Source organism: Sus scrofa, chromosome 2 (genome assembly GCF_000003025.6).
Source record: "Sus scrofa isolate TJ Tabasco breed Duroc chromosome 2, Sscrofa11.1, whole genome shotgun sequence".
NCBI classification, from domain to species: Eukaryota; Metazoa; Chordata; class Mammalia; order Artiodactyla; family Suidae; genus Sus; species Sus scrofa.
In genome coordinates this window covers 65,751,835-65,768,679 of record NC_010444.4, presented here as the reverse complement: position 1 = coordinate 65,768,679, position 16,845 = coordinate 65,751,835, and the positions used below count along the sequence as shown (strand labels likewise).

Sequence of the window (16,845 nt, the reverse complement as noted above, 5' to 3'; positions counted from 1 at the left end):
TTGTTGGCTGCCTCTCACTGGTGCTGAGAAGTCCATTATAGGGCTGTGCCACGACTTATTTATCCATTCTACTGCAAAGGGATATCTGGGTCATTTGGTTCCAGACTATTATAAGCAAGACTGCTCAGGGTATTCTTGAATACATCTCCTGGACCTCTGTGCAAATTTCTCTAGGGCGAATCCCTGGCAGTGAAATTGCCAGATCACCCTTACTTTCCAAAGAGGGTCCACAAATTTCCCCTCCCACTGGCCGTGGCCGAGGAGGGCTATGGGCGCTCTGTATCCTTGCTGAAGCTTGGGATAGTCCTCTCATCCCGTTTGCCTTCAGCAGAGTCCTGCACAGCCATGGGGTGATCCCACTTCCCACTTTTGGATGTTCCCGGGTTATCAGCCATTCTAAGCAAGAGCTGGAGAAATGAACTCTTTAGAAACCAGAGCACTTACCCCACAATCAAAACAGTTGAAGGAAGAGTGGAAGTAAGGCCGCGTCCCAAGCCCGTACATTTTTATAAACATTTCGGACATAAAGAGTCCTAAGAAAATGAATTCTGCATAGTCTAGAAGGGAGAGGCAGGGGAGGGGAGGGGGAACAGGTTAGATTTGTAGGGGGAAATTCCAGGTGGCTCTGACATTCCTGTTAATTGCAACCCTGGCTAGTGGGTTTCGGCGTGCTTACTGTGTTTTTAAGAAAATTTATTTATGTATTAAAAATTTTAAAATATTTACAATATTTCATGTATACAGCAAAGTGAATCAGTTATACATATATATTCTTTTTTAGATTCTTTTCCATTATAGGTTATTACAAGATATTGACTGTAATTCCCTGTGCTGTACAGCAGGTCATTATTGCTCATATATATATATATATATTTTTTTTTTTCTTTTTCTTTTTTAGATGTGGCTGCAGCATGCATAAGTCCCCAGGCCAGGGACTGAACTCATGCCACATCAGTAACTAGAGCCACAGCAGCAACAACGCCATATCCTTAACCTCAGAGCCACCAGGGAACTCCCCATTTTATATACCCTGCTATGTTTTTAAAACTAACAAAGAATGAACCAACAAATGAATGAACTAACTAACAAACTGGCTAAGAGACAACTGACCAACTAGCTAATGGGATAACTAACAAAATAGCAATGGTTTCAGGATGCCAACATATCATCATCTAAAAATTATAGCTAAACCATTTTTCTATGCCTGCGCTCCAAGGGAATAAGAGAAATAGAAATCATAACAGTGTCCTATTTGTAATCCTTGGAAAACCCATTTGATGTCCCTTGGAAATCCTGTCTTGCTGAAGTCTAAAGGTTTTTTTTTTTGTTGTTGTTGTTTTGTTTTTCTTTTTAGGGCTGCACTCATGGCACACGGGAGTTCCCAGGCTAGGGGTTGAATCAGAGCTGTACCTGCGGCCTATACCACAGCTCATGGCAATGCCTGATATTTAACCCACTGACTGAGGCCAGGGATGGAACCCACATCCTTATGGATACTAGTCAGGTTCGTTACTGTTGGGCCACAACAGAACTCTTAAAGGTCTTGATCTAGATAAGTCCCCTCTTTTTTTGTGGTTGTTTTGTTTTTAAAGAGAAAGCATAATGGTGAAAATGCTTTAGGGAGAGGTAACTCATGGGCAATTGTTTGCTCTGGCAAAAAAATTGATCAATAGCAGTTCTTTTCCTGAGAGGCTTTCTGGGTGGGCTACGCAGATGAGGATTCAGGAAGGGCATGAACACTCACCTAATGAAGGGGAAGGAGAGACAAGGAGGATTCTGAGGGAGAAGAAAGCATATAGAAAGGAAAGACAAAGGACCCAAGCTTCCAAGAATACAATTGTGGTCACATAGCTAACTCTGTTTGAAGGCCAAGGATATTTGCTGGATCATTCTTTTAAGAGGCAGTTTGAACTGACTATCAAGGTCCTTCTCACTCATTCCTGTTTGAAACTTTCCCTTAGTTTTAGGACTCTAGGGAGCTCCTCGTGTCTGAGGGAAATTCTAGGGTTTCCAGGGCCCCCAGGACCAAAATGCCAGTGATGGAAATCTGTCCATAACATCTAGTGCATTTCAAAGACCACTGGAAGCAACTCTGGGAGGGCTTAAGTTTCCAAGATGCTTGCTTCCCAGTTACCATGGAAACATGATAGCTGGTGATGCATAAGACCAGAGAGAATTACTTGTCTGTAGCACTGGTGGGTCTGGAAGAACGTTCAGGGCCTTCAAACCCAATTTCCACTAAGTCAGAAGAGGAATTTGAGATCTAGAGAAATGACTACACTTCATCATTTCCAAGACACACATTTTTATTCATGTTTTGCTATCTCTGAACTGGGGTGTATCTTAAAATCGGCACGTCCTAGTCGGATGGCAGCTTTGTTTTATTTCTTTATAAAAATGAAGAGAGTGCCTTATAATTAAAGACATCTTCAATTGATGGACAATGGTAATAACTTGTTCAAGGTCATATGGAGAGTTGGGGCAAAGCAGGCCTTGAGAACCCAGGTTACCTGATGATTAGGGCAAGAATGATCAGATACAGCTTGGACTCTGGGTTCAAATCTTGGCTACATCATTAACTAGCTGTGTGATGCTGGGCAGGTTACTGAACCTCTCTGTGTTACGGTTTTCTCAATAGGAAAGTGGGGATAATTAAAGGACGATTAAAGACACAGAGGCTCCGGGCAGGAAGTCCCAACCTCCTGTTCCTGAACCAGGACAGACAGAGCAAGGTGATTAGTGGGAGGAGAATATGGGAGATTAAAAATAGGCTATCAGAGGAGGTTAAGACAAAAAGTAAATAGTCCTCATTTATAAGAGACTCTGGGGGACCAAATGCAATTATTAAGGCTGGAACTAGGCCAGGGTTCTCTGAAGGAGAACTGGCCCCTGGGGAGTGTCCTAGGGGGTCAGACAACGTGACTGGGAACAATGAGGGTTACAAGAAGACAATGACCTGGACCAGGCTCACAGGCCTCTTTAGGCTGAAGACTTGAGTTCTCCAATGGTTGTCTGGGTTAATTCTGAACCAGGTCAGAAGGACAGAGAATCTCTAGACCTAAGTCAGATAAGCCAGTAGCCAGAGGAGGAAGGCATCCAGCAGGCAAAAAAGGTTTGGGAGAGCCCTCATTCTGGGCCCATAAGCCAGAGCTAAGGTATCCGCCTGCCTTCCTCACAGTCCAGCCACTACTCTTGTTGATTCCTTGGAGCTCTTTACTTTTTAAATCCTGCTCAGAGGTCTCTCCACATTTCACTGCTACTCTTCTCCCTTCCTGGCCATTGATTTGGATACTATCTCATGTGAATTCCTGGATTCTAGGAGTAGGCCCAGAAGGGCAAAGCCTTGGACATCTGAGGGAGCAAGATGTTCTCACATGTTTTGGAGGGTAACTGCTAGGAATGAATTCCCAACATACATAAATAAAAAAGGATAGGAGAGGAAAGGGAAAAGAAGCAGAAGGTTTGAAAAGAGTGGAGAAGCAGAGTCAGAAATGAGCAGAGAAAATGTGCACAACATACAGGTCACATTTTTGTCTCTAAGGCACCCTCATCTCTCAACCATAAATTATTTAATGTTCCCGGAGATGTACCTGCAAACCACATTATGATTCTCTCTACCTGGCTATCTTGTAGTCTCTGACTCTCTCTGTCTCTCTTCTAATGCCTTCTTCACTAGCACCCCATCTGCCTTTCTTAGAAATTGATCACATGGAGTTCCCGTTGTGGCTCAGTGGGTTATGAGCCTGACTAGTATCCATAAGGATGGGGCTTTGATTCCTGGCCTTGCTCAGTGGGTTAAGGATTGGTGTTGCCTCGAGCTGTGGTGTAGGTCACAGATACACCTTGGTCCTGAGTTGCTGTGGCTGTGGCATAGGCTGGCTGCTGCAGTTCTGATTTGACCCCTAGCCTGGGAACTTTCATATGCCACAAGTGTGGCCCTAAAAGGAAAAAAAAAAAAGTGATCACAGGGAGTTCCCATTATGGCTCAGGGAAATGAATCTGACTAGTATCCATGAAGATGCAGGATCGGTCCCTGGCCTCACTCAGTGGCTTAAGGACCTGGGGTTGCCCTGAGCTGTGGTGTAGGTTGCAGATGAGACTCAGACCCAGTGTTGCTGTGGCTGTGGCAAAGGCCGGCAGCTGCAACCCTGATTCAACCCCTAACCTGGGAACCTACATATGCCATGGGTGTGGCCACCCTCCCACCCCCCCACCAAAAAAAAAAGTGACCGTGAAAGTGATGCCCCAAATTCCAGCTTCCAGCTCTCAGGCCCAAAGAAACTGGGGTCTGTCATCATGGCGGCAGCAACATCAGCTCTACTTCCAGTTGCAAATAGGGCCAAAGGAAAGGGCAAAGTCAATGAGAACCAAAGAGGGAACAAATACTGCCAGAGAAAGAGACATGGATAAAGGGTGTGAGGTAGGGATCGGGGAGCCAGTGGGGGCAGAGCCAGGTGGTACTCACAGAGGAAGTCGGAGAGCCACTCGGGCTGGTTGTAGTGAACAATAGCGACACACAGCGTGTTGAGGGCTACCAGACTGAGCACAGTCCAGTAGAAGGCCTGAGTTTTGACCATGCGGCGGATGTAGAAACGCATCCTCCTCTCCTTTTTGTGAAAAAAAGTCGAGTTCTCCAACTTGGCACTTTTAATGCTGGCTCGGGCGAAGGGAGAGCCTGCCAGGGAAAGGATGGAGAATGTCAGGGTGTTGCTGCAGAGGAAATTAATCAATGTGGGGCCTGGGCACAGATGGTGGCCAAGGAATCCATTAATGAACCAAGCAAGCAAGCCTCTGAGAACCATCATGACCCACGGGTTTAGCTTTCCAGAGATGAAGCTCAGGAGAAAGTGATGCCCCTGAAAATAACAGTAGTGGAAATAACCAATAAGAGCGCAGGATGTCAATGGGGAGGCTGACAGCTCTCCATTGCCAGAGTCAACTTTCTGTACCTTCTTTTGGCTGCACAGGATGAGACAGGAGCCTTTGCTCAGGACCCCTAGTACAGAGGCAGGCTGCGGAGCTACATGGACCATACTTGGAGAGCCTTCAGGAAGACATGTGGAGAGGATCCTGGTTTTCCATGGACATTTTGCTTTAGATATGATCACCAAAGAATGAGCCAGCTGCGCCCTCTGCCTGCATATATTTTTGCTCTCAAGCATTTATGGAGCATCTACTGTGCCAGGCTCTATTCCAGATGTTCGGAATACGCTAGTGAACTGACAGAGCCCTGCACTCCTGGAACTGTCACTCCAGTGGGGGGAGACAGAGAGCAAACATAATATAATAAGTAAATTAATAGTGTGATGGAAGGTGAAGGGTGCTTTGGGAAAAAGAGAAAGTAGAGCAGAATAAGGGGACTGGGACTCCCAGGAGAGACAGCTGGGAAGGCTGCAGTATTAAATCAAGTGGTCAAGGTGAAAGTATTGACCTGGGTCACCTTAATATCTTAGGCAGAGGAAATAGTATGTGCAAAGGACCTGAGGCAGAAACATGCCTTCCTGACATACTTGGGGAACAGCATAAAGAGTGGTTCAAGGGTTAAAAGGGAGGAAGTGAGGGCAGGGAGGTGACTGGGTAGGTTAAGAAGGGCTTGGGGGTTGTGGGGAGAATTCCAGCTTTTGTTTTGAGTGAGCTGGAGTGGAGCGTTTGAGCAGAGGAAGGACCTGACCTGACTCAGGGGTTCACAAGCGCCCCCTGGCTGCTGTGGGGGGAACAGACTGGAAGGCATGGGCAGGAGCAGGGAGGAGGTGACTATATTGGTTCAGGCAAATGGTAACGGGCAGTGCTGCAAGATGGGACAAGTCTGGGGGGAGGTTCAGAGCTCAGTTTTGGTTGAGCTCAGTTTTAGGTTGATTTTATCTTCTAAAATACCTCTTCTTGAAAATCTTCAATCGCATTCGTGTGTTTAGTGTTCTGTATTGGTTCATTCATTCTTTCATTTATTCATTAGTTCATTTGTCCATTCATTTGTGCATTCATTTTTTTGTTCACTCATTGGTATGTCTGTCATTCATTCAGTCTATCATCATTTGTTCATACATTAGTGCATTCATTCATTTATCCGTTCATTTCTTTTTTTTCTTTTTCTTTTTTGGCCACCCCACGGCATATGGAGTTCCTAGGCCAAGGATCAGATTCAAGCTGCAGTTATGACCTATGCAGCTGCAGCAAGTCTGGATCCCTAACCCACTGTGCTGGGCTGGGGATCAAACCTGCATCCCAGTGCTCCAGAGACACCAGTGATCCTGTTGTGCCACAGTGGGAACTGCATCCATTCATATCTTCATTCATCGTTTATTCACACATCCATCCATCCATCCATTATTCATTAACTCATCCATCCATCCTGCATGTTCATCAACCTCATCCCACCAGCCAGGCATGTGACATGAAAGACATCTCACAGGACGCCACTTCCTATTAGCAAAATTCTGAACAGAGGTTGTGAGTTGCCACCCCAGGGGTCCTATGGGTTCATCTGGGATTTGTACAGGTTGAAATTATTGGTCTACATTGAAAAACTGGGAAACTTTCCATAAAAATATGGATTTCAGCTTCTCATGAATGAAAATCACAGCTGACATTTATCGAACACTTAGCAGGCACCGCAGGGGATGCATTTTACACAGTAAGCTGCTTGCTCCTCACTGCAATCTTAGGGAGTAGGTACCACTGTTCACTCCATTTTACATCTGAGGAAACAGAGGCTGAGGGGGGTCTAGTTGCTGGCTCAGAAATGTCCAGTCCATTTGGAGCTTGTGGTCTCGGCCACCACGTTGCACTCACTTTTGGAACCTGTGGCCATGAGGAAGGGGCTACATTCCTGCCTGACAGCAGCCAGCCAGTTCCTGTGTCTAGACCCTTCCCTCATATCTATCACCTGCCTGACCCCACAGGCATTGGAATCTAGGGTGTCTCTTCATGGCCCTTCCCAGTTGGAACATTTCTGGTCCTTGTGGCTCCCAAAGATGGGCCCAGACCCACAGGCATCCCTAAGGCTCTGTAATCATCTGGGCAGGAGGCCTGTGACCCCTACTCCTGCTGGAGCCACATCAAACCCTGGCTCCCTCACCAATTGGTGAGTGACCTTGGGCAGATGACCTTGGACAAGTCACCTTGCACCTTAAGAATCCAGGGCCATTGGGAGAAATCGATGAGTTAGTGCACCCTAGCTGATGCTGGCACATGATGCTTGTCGGGCATAAAATCTCTTACTACAACCCCAAGAGCTGAAATCCAGACTCATTCACGTGTCGACTCATCAAGGATATCTTTCCTAATCATGGGGCCTGGAAAGACATCCCACAGCAGGCATACCAAGCATCTGGAAGGAAGAGCAAAGTGAATACTAATTGAACACCTACTATGTACCAGGCCTTGTGTTCACTCTGTATTGTCTCCTCTACTTACTTCATTTCATCTTCACTCTGACTTATGCTCCCTTTTTCTGTACACTCTTGTCTCTACTTTTCCTCTGTGGCCTGGAACTGTAATTTCAGGCAATCCTTAGCTTTCAAAGAGAATTTTAATAAGTTAATTTGTGAAACCTGACATATCTAAAATATCCATATCAATGTAGAATCAACATGAAAATATGTGAGAGATATTTTACACTCCTTTTTTTTTTTTTTTTTTTTTTTTTTTGGGCTGTGCCTATGGTATGTGGTAATTCCTGGGCCAGGGATGGAAACCTTGCCATACCAGCAACCCAAGTCACAGAAGTGACAATGCCACATCCTTAACCCACTGAGCCACCAGGGAACGCCTTACACTGTTTTTTGTTTTTTTTTTTGTACTATGTATTCCAAATCTGATGTGTTAGGATGAAGCACCTTTCAGTTCAGATCAGCTACATTCAAGGACTCAAGAGCCAGAGGCGGCCGGTCCTAGTCTGGAATGTTTTGTGGTGAGGACAGCAGTATGTCACCACCAAGGCTTTATCTTTGGATTTGAGGCAATTAACATGCCCTTAAAATTCTCTGCAAATTGAAATAGGTGCTGCCCAAGTTGTGGGTTTAACTGTCCCTCAAAGAGATGTGTTGAGGTCCTAACTCCTGGTATCTGTGGTTGTGACCTTATTTTGGAAATAAGGCCTTTGCAGATGCCATCAAGTTAAGACGAGGTCAGATTTGATTAGAGTGGGCCCTAAATCCGATGACTCATGTCCTTCTAAGGGAAGAGACATGGAGACACACAGGAAAAGACCACGTGATGACAGAGGCAGAAATGGAGTGAAATAAGTAAAAGCCAAAGAGAGGCCAGGGTTGCTGACAACACCAGGAGCTAAGAGGCAGCACGGCCCTGCCAACATCTGATCTCAGTTTGGACTTTTTGCTTCCAGAACTGTGAGACAATACATTTTTTTTTTCTTTTAAGGCTGCACTTGTATCACATCGAAGTTCCTGGGCCAGTCAGGGGTTGAATGGGAGCTGCAGCTACGACCTGCACCACCGCCACAGCAATACTGGATCCTTAACCCACTGAACAAGGCCAGGGATCAAGCCCACATCCTCACAGAGACAACACTGTGTCCTTAATCTGATGAGCCACACCAGGAACTCCAGATTTCCTTTTTTTTTTTTTTTTTTGGTCTTTTTGCCTTTTCTTGAGCCGCTCCCACGGCATATGGAGGTTCCCAGGCTATGGGTCGAATCGGAGCTGTAGCCACTAGCCTACGCCAGAGCCACAGCAACACGGGATCCGAGCCGCATCTTTGACCCACACCACAGCTCACGGCAATGCCGGATCCTTAACCCACTGATCAAGGCCAGGGATTGAACCCGTGACCTCAGGGTTCTTAGTTGGATTCATTAACCACTGAGCCACAATGGGAACTCCCCAGATTTCTGTTGTTTTAAGCCACCCAGTTCACGGGACTTGGTAACAGCAGCCTTAGCAAACAGCGTAGGCCCAAGGTGAACTTAGATGATGAAAATCATCTAAATGGAATCTGAATTTTTCTTTCTTTCTTTCTTTTTTTTTCTTTTTATGGCCGCATCCATGGCATATGGAAATTCCCAGGCCAGAGGTCCAATCAGAGCTGCATCTGCTGGTCTATGCCACAGCCACAGCCACGCCAGATCCTTAAACCACTGAGTGAGGTCAGGGATTGAACATGCATCCTCACAGAGACAATGCTGGGTCCTGAACCAGCTAAGCCACAATGGGAACTCTTTTTAAAAAAAGTCTTTCCAGGCACACCTGTGGCATATGGAGGTTCCCAGGCTAGGGGTCGAATTGGAGCTGTAGCTGCTGGCCTACACCACAGGCACAGCAATGCAGGATCTGAGCTGCATCTGTGACCTACAACACAGCTCAGGGCAATGCCGGATCCTTAACTCACTGAACGAGGCCAAGGATCGAACCTGTGTCCTCATGGATGCTTATCAGATTCATTTCCACTGTACTATGATGGGAACTCCACCACGACTTTTTCTAACAATGACTCAAGGTCGATATTTCAGTTGTCAGTTGATCAGCTGTACATGAGATCATTTTGTCCTGCATTTATCAACTGATTTGATGCCATAGTAGAATCGTCAATTACACACGACTGCATTTACTAGGGTGCAGCATGAGGACAAATGCCACACAGTTTCTTGCCTTCCTCTGAGACACTTATTAGCATTATTTTACAGAAATTAGTAAAGTTGAAGGCATTTCCTTGTCAGAACCCTGGAATTTCAGAGGACTCCTTTAGAATGGCTCCAGAAGCCCCTGCTAGTATAGGGGTCCCTTCCTGTGGGTTTCTGAGTCACCAGGCAAAGTTGCTGACTTTAGGTGGGTTTGCCTGTAGCCAACCTGGTCCTGGGTGACCAAGCCACTGGCCTGTGTTTTAGTCCCAGTTTGCGGAGTTGAAAATCACCTGCTTTCTTTTTCTTTTTCTTCTTGGCTAAGTTCGTGGCATGAGGAAGTTCTAGAGCCAGGGATCAAACCCTTGCCAAAGCAGCAGCCCAAGCCACAGCAGTAGCCAGAGTCACAGCAGTGACAATGCCAGATCCTTAACCCACTGAGCCACATGGGAACCCCTCACCTGCTTTCTTAACAGAGGTGCACAGCATCAGCTCTTACTCAGTCTGACAGCTTTCTATTTTGCTTTCTCGTCTTTCTTTTTATCAAATGCCATTTTATCAAACGCTGGCCTTGAATCTGGGTTCTCTAGGGAGCAAGCTTTCTTACATCAGCCACAACTACAAGTGTGGAGTCTCCCACAAACTACCTGTAAATCTATCATGCCTTCCTGGACCCACCCCTTCTCCCGTTATGAGCTGAACTGTGTCCTCCCCCAAATTCAAATACATATATATTTTTTAGGGCCACAAGTGCGGCATATGGAAGGTTCCCAGGCTAGGGGTCAAATCAGAACTGCAGCTGCTGGCCCACACCACAGCCACAGTAGCTTGGATCTGAGCTGCATCCGTGACCTACGCCACAGCTCATAGCAATGCCAGATCCGTAACCCACTAAGTGAGGCCAGAGATCGAACCTAAATACTCATGGATACTAGTCGTATTCTTAACCCACTGAGCCACAATGGGAACTCCCCAAATTCATAGGTTAAAGTTCTAAGCCTCACCTCACCCCCAACTCAGAATACGCCTACATTCAGAGATAGGGTCTTTAAAGAACTAATCAAATTAAAATGACATCATTAGGGTGGGCCTTAATCCTCTACAACTGGCATCCTTAAAAGAAGAGGTAATTAGGACACAGACATGCTTGGAGGGAAAACCACCTGAAAACATAGAGGGAGAGAGCCATCTACAAGCCAACAAGAGCGATCACACCAGAAACCAACCCTGCCAACACCCTGACCTTGGACGTCCAGCCTCCAGAACTGTGAGGAAGTTTCTCTTTTTTTAAAAAAGAAGTCACCCAGGAGTTCCCGTTGTGGTGCAGTGGAAACGAATCTGACTAGGAACCATGAGGTTGTGGGTTCGATCCCTGGCCTCGATCATGGGTTAAGGATCCAGTGCTGCCGTGAGCTGTGGTGTAGGTCGCAGATGTGGCTCAGATTTGGCATTGCCATGGCTGTGGTGTAGGCTGGCGGCTGTAGCTCAGATTGGACTCCTAGCCTGGGAACATCCATATGCCATGGGTGTGGTCCTAAAAAGAGAAAAAAAAAAAAAAGAGAAAAAAAATAGTCACCCAGCCTATGGTATTTTATTAGGGTGACCCCAGCAAACTAATAACAACCCCCTGTGAAGCACAGTTTAAAAAAAGACTCCTTCACGCAGCTTTTTTTGGCTTTTCCCCCAAACAAATTCCTCCCTGCCTTGTCCAGCCATTAGAGTCCTTATAATCAGACTCTGCTGCTTTTAGGTAACTTTAAACTTATCTCATTACTTTTTTTTTTTTTTTTTTTGGTTTTTAGGACCGCACCTGGGGCATACGGAGGTTCCCCGGCTAGGAAGGGTCTAATCGGAACTACAGCTGCCAGCCTACACCACAGCCACAGCAACGCAGGATCGGAGCCATGTTTGCAACCTACACCACAGCTCACGGCAGCACTGGATCCTTAAGTGACTGAGCGAGGCCAGGGTTCGAACCTGCATCCTCATGGTTCCTAGTTGGATTTGTTTCCGATGTGCCACAATGGGAACTCCTCATTACTCTTCTGATTTCAAAAGTAATGCCTGTCACTAATTCATCCATTCTAGGAAAATATTGTGGAGAAAGTGAAAATTCCTCACAATTCTCCAATTTCTACATCATTCAGTACCTCTTACACTTATTTTTTTTTGCTTTTTCTTTTCTTTGCCTTTTTTTTTTTTTTTTTGCTTTTTTTTTTTTTTTAAGGCCGCACCCGAGGCATATGGAGGTTCCCAAGCTAGAGGTCAAATCAGAGCTACAGCTGCTGGCCTACACCACAGCCACAGCAATGCCACATCCATGCCGCACCTGAGACCTACACCACAGCTCATGGCAATGCTGGATCCTTAACTCATTGAATGAGGCCAAGGATCAACCCCGCACCTCATGGTTCCTAGTCAGATTCATTTCCGCTGGGCTATGACGGGAACTCCCCCTTACACTTCCTAATACTGTTTTAAAAATAGGATCGTACATTTTACAAAGTGTGGTCAACTTGGCTTTTTTTTTAATCAATAAATATATTTCAGATATCTTTCCATGCCAGTAGCAACTCCATTCTTTTTCCTGGTGGTACAGTATTCAACTGTATATAAATACTATAATTTCTTTAACCATCTCCCTTTTGAGGGGCACATAGGTTGTTTCTTTCCTTTTTTTTCTTTTGGCCAAGCCTGCAGCATGCAGAGGTTCTAGGGCCAGGGATTGAACCCCCACCACAGTTGTAACCAAAGCCATTGCAGTGACAACACTGGATCCTTAACTTGCTGAGCCACCAGGGAACTCCATGTTTTTGGTTTTTACTCTTTTGCATACCAGAAACAGTGTTGCTGAGAAGCTGGTACAGAGATCTTTTGCCTATGTGAAGAAATGTTTTGAAGCAGAAATTCTAGGTCAAAGAATATAAACATTAATAATTCAACAATGCCAAACTGTACATCAAAAACACCGCAAACTATCACTGCCAACAGCATATGGCACTGCTCATTTCTCCACATCCTTGGCAACCTTGGGTGATAGAACTATTTCATCTCTTCTAGAAGATGAAAAAGAATATCTCCCTGTCAGTTAAGAACAGGTAGCCAATCTTATCCCTGGAGGAGATGCTGACTTGGGTACCCCAATTTTTTTCAGTGCCTGGCATTCAGCAAATGTGGTGTGGACAGAAACTGTTTGCCTATTGGAATATAACAAAAAGATAAAAATATGGAAGCCCCCTAAACCGGAAAATAGGTGGCACAGATGTAACTGATCAAAAGCACAGAGCACTGACAGAGTGTTCTAATTCTAGAACTTGCTAAAAGGAGAGAAACAGATGTGTCCACAAGTGGAAAGAGGACTCGTTCATCATTGGGAGGAAGAGCGTTTGGGCTAGAAATTCAAAATACAAACAAAAACAAGCTTGAAGGTATCATTACAAACTGACTGATCTGCGAAAGGAAATTAAATGGATACTAGGTGATGGCTGGGGCGGGGTATCCGTAAGCGTACCCGTACTTTGGCAGGTTTATAAATGGGTTCAATGTTTTTGAAACTCAGAATGGCTCTGTGAATAATGAGTTTAAAAGCCATTAATATCTTTGATCCTATAATTACCCCCAAGGTAATACGCCCCAAGAGTGGGGGGAGTCACTGTACATAAATGTTCCCAGCAGTGCTCCTCGTGAGGGCGAAAATTGGAAACAACTCAAATACCACATAATGGTATTTGGGCAAACTATAGTGTGGCCACTCTCTGATATGTGGGATGGCAAAGGAAATCATGCTGAAACTCAGGGGTTGGATTATAAACTAGGAGTGAGTGGGAAAAGCAGAGTATAAAATTGTTGGGATTAGAAACACGTGTATACTTACATATTTATTTTCTACTCTTATTTATTTGTTTACGGCTGTGCCTGTGGCACGTGGAAGTTCTGGGGCCAGGGACTGAACCTGCGCCACAGCTGTAACAGGAGCCGCAGCAGTGACAATGCCAGATCCTTAACCTGCTAGGCCACCAGGGAACTCCTAAAATCATTTTTAAAAGTTTACCTTTTATCGAAGTACAGATGACTTACAATGTTGTGTTAGTTTCAGGTGTACAGCAAAGTGGCACATGTGTATTTTAAATTCTCTCTTCCCTCCCTCCCCCACCTTTTCCTCTATCCTCCAGACACGGGGTACCCACCCATCAGCCTTAATGTCTTCTCCCCTCCAAGTCTTAGGTTATTTCCTTTGCCCGGAAGCTCTCCCATCTACTCCTCAGAATTGGAGTTTTTACAAATCCATTTCACAAAATAACACGATCTCCTTGGAAAAGGTCAAAAGCAACACAGTCTCAATCAAGAGGTGCAAGAAGGAAAAAGAGTAAATGTCCCTGCCCATCTCAAACTCTGTCCTTTGTGATAACCAACAGCAACAGCCCGAGCACAGGCTTCCGTGTGTTCTCTCTGTGATCACTGCCATGGTGAACTCCTATCCATCCTTCAGTTCTCAGCTTCTATGTCACCTCCTCCAGGAAGCCTTCCCTAACCACTCTCTAGTCTTCCAGAGCAGGCCAAGTGTGGGGCATCTCCTCTACAGTGCCATTATCATTACAGGTTTATTTGTGTACATGTAATCATATTTTTACTTGTTTGTTTTTTGAGCAGAGAGAGGCTTGTTGCAGGGCTAACCAAGGAGAACGGGTGGCTCATGCTCAAAACTCCCAAACTCCCAGACAGTTTTCAGGGAGTTATCCGTTTACTACCTATTTCCTGCACTGGACAGCAAGCTCCACATGGGTATGGCTTTGGTTTGTTTTGTTCACAATCGGACACCTAATATAAAAAGCCCCTTCATGAGAACTAATGAATGATAATATTATTCATGAATAATAATATTAGGCAACATCACTAGGACCTTATTCTCTGCCAGGCATTGCTCTCAGTGCTTAACGTGGATGATTTAGTTTTGCTTCTTGCAACAATATCAGAAGACAGGCACTGTTGTGATTCCCAGAATCACGTCATCTGCCCCAGGACACACAGGTGGGAAGGGGCAGAGTTGGGACCCAAATCCAGGCAGCCTGGTCCCCCAGCCCTCAGCCTCCATCTCACAGGTGATCAGCACTCAACGCTGACCAGGTGGCAGCAGGAGGCACTTACCCACGGAGGCGATATCGGCCAGTTGATCCTCAGCCTCCTCCGGGTTGAGCAGGTCTGTCTTGCTTTTCTTGATGGTGGCTCTCCGCAGAGCTCCAACAATGGAAACATGGCAAGAGACAAAGACGTTACCCTTTTTGCCACAACAGCATTATGCCAGTGTGACCTTGGGTGCCAGGTGCTCTGCCAGGGACTTTTTTTTCTTTTTATGGCTGTACCCATGGCATATGGAAGTTCCCAGGCTGGGAGTAGAATTGGAGCTACTGCTGCTGGCCTAAGCCACAGCCACAGCCACAGCAACACAGAATCTGAGCCACGTCTGTGACCTACACCACACCTTGTGGCAGTCCCTGATCCTTAAACCACTGATCGTGGCCAGGGATCAAACCTACATCCTCATGGATACTAGTCAGATTCATTTCTGCTGCGCCACAACGGGAGCTCCCTATGTCAGGTTCTTAACCTGCTGAGCCACCACAGGAACTCCAGCCAGGGACTTTCTTTCTTATTTTTTTTGGTCTTTTTGTCTTTTCTAGGGCCGCACCCATGGCATATGGAGGTTCCCAGGCTAGGGGTCAAATCAGAGCTACAGCTGCCAGCCTACACCACAGCCACAGCAACGCCAGATCCTTAGCCCATTGAGCAAGGCCAGGGATCGAACCGGAAACCTCATGGTTCCTAGTTGGATTTGTTAACCACTGAGCCACAACGGGAACTCCAGGACTTTCTTTCTATGTGTTGTTGGATTTCACCCTGATGGCAGTCTGGGTTGGTGAGAGGTAAAGGTCTGCCCATTTCATAGATGTGGAGACAGAGGCTCGGGGCAGTTATATGACTTGGCCCAAGGGGTAAAAATGAGAAAAGAGTCCCGTTCAGTCTGACTCCATGTCTTGACTCTCAGCTGTCATTTTCCCTCTGAGAGTCTTGGGACTGGAATACATAGTGACTCCTGTGAAAACAACCCACCCTTGACCTTTAGCAGACTTGGGAATGTGGATGCCTTCTCTCATTATTGAGGTTCTATACCCCGCGAGAGCTCTTCAGAGGACTGTGGGTTCAGGCCATGCACTTCCAATAAAGTGATTTAGGGGAGTTCCTGTCAAGGTGCAGCGGAAATGAATCTGACTAGGAACCATGAGGTTGTGGGTTTGATCCCTGGCCTCACTCAGTGGGTTCAGGATCCGGCGTTGTCATGAGCTGTGGTGTAGGCCAAGCGGCTACAGCTCCGATTGGACCCCTAGCCTGAGAACCTCCATATGCCACAGGTGCGGCCCTAAAAAGACAAAAAAAAAAAAAAAGTGATTTAGACACCCCGTGGGTAATCTCTTTCCCTCCCTCCAAATAGTAAAACCCATTTTGTAACCTGCTGGGACTCCATCCCAGCTCCTTTTCTTCCTTCTCACTCCTGGTCTCTTCAATCGAAAGTCACTGCTCTGGGAGTTTCTGCTATGGCTCATTGGTAATGAACCCGACTAGTATCCATGAAGATGCAGGTTTGATCCCTGGCCTCGCTCAGTGGGTTAAGGATCCGGCATTGCTGTGAGCTGTGGTGTAGGGCACAGACTTGGCTCAGATCCCAAGTTGCTATGGCTGGTGATGCTGTGGCTGTGGTGTAGGCTGGCAGCTACAGCTCTGATTTGACCCTTAGCCTGGGAACTTCCATATGCCACAGGTCCATCAACACCCCCCCCCCAAAAAAAAAGGGTTGCTGTCCTGTCCAGCCAAATATCTAACATGGGAGACAACTGTCCTTAACTATAAGCTGGAATCCCAGTGAAATTACTATCATTTGTTTATTTTACTTACTGAACACAAAGGGGGCTCACCCTTAGCCAGACAATGTCCTAGGCATTCTATTTGCAATAATTAATGTAACCTGCATTCTCCACTGAGGTAGGTGTTATTATTATCGTGCCCAGGTAATTTTTTCCTTCTCTTTCTTTTTATGGTTACACCTACGGCATGTGGAAGATCCCAGGCTAGGGGTTGAATTGTAGCTGCAGCCACCAGCCTACACCACAGCCACAGCAAAACAGGATATGAGCCGCATCTGCCACCTACGCCGCAGCATGGGGCAGTCCTGGATCCTTAACCCTCTGAATGAGGCCAGGGATTGAACCCACATCCT

The 16,845-nt window shown here is 46.1% G+C and overlaps 1 protein-coding gene across 1 annotated transcript in view; it reads right to left on the bottom strand.

The window, feature by feature from the left end:
* CACNA1A (calcium voltage-gated channel subunit alpha1 A) overlaps positions 1 to 16,845 on the bottom strand; it is a 379,285-nt gene that overhangs the window by 102,389 nt on the left and 260,051 nt on the right. The window contains 3 exon segments of the mRNA XM_021083710.1: positions 445 to 557; positions 4,466 to 4,675; positions 14,721 to 14,816. Of these exon segments, the coding sequence (XP_020939369.1) occupies positions 445 to 557; positions 4,466 to 4,675; positions 14,721 to 14,816 (419 nt within the window).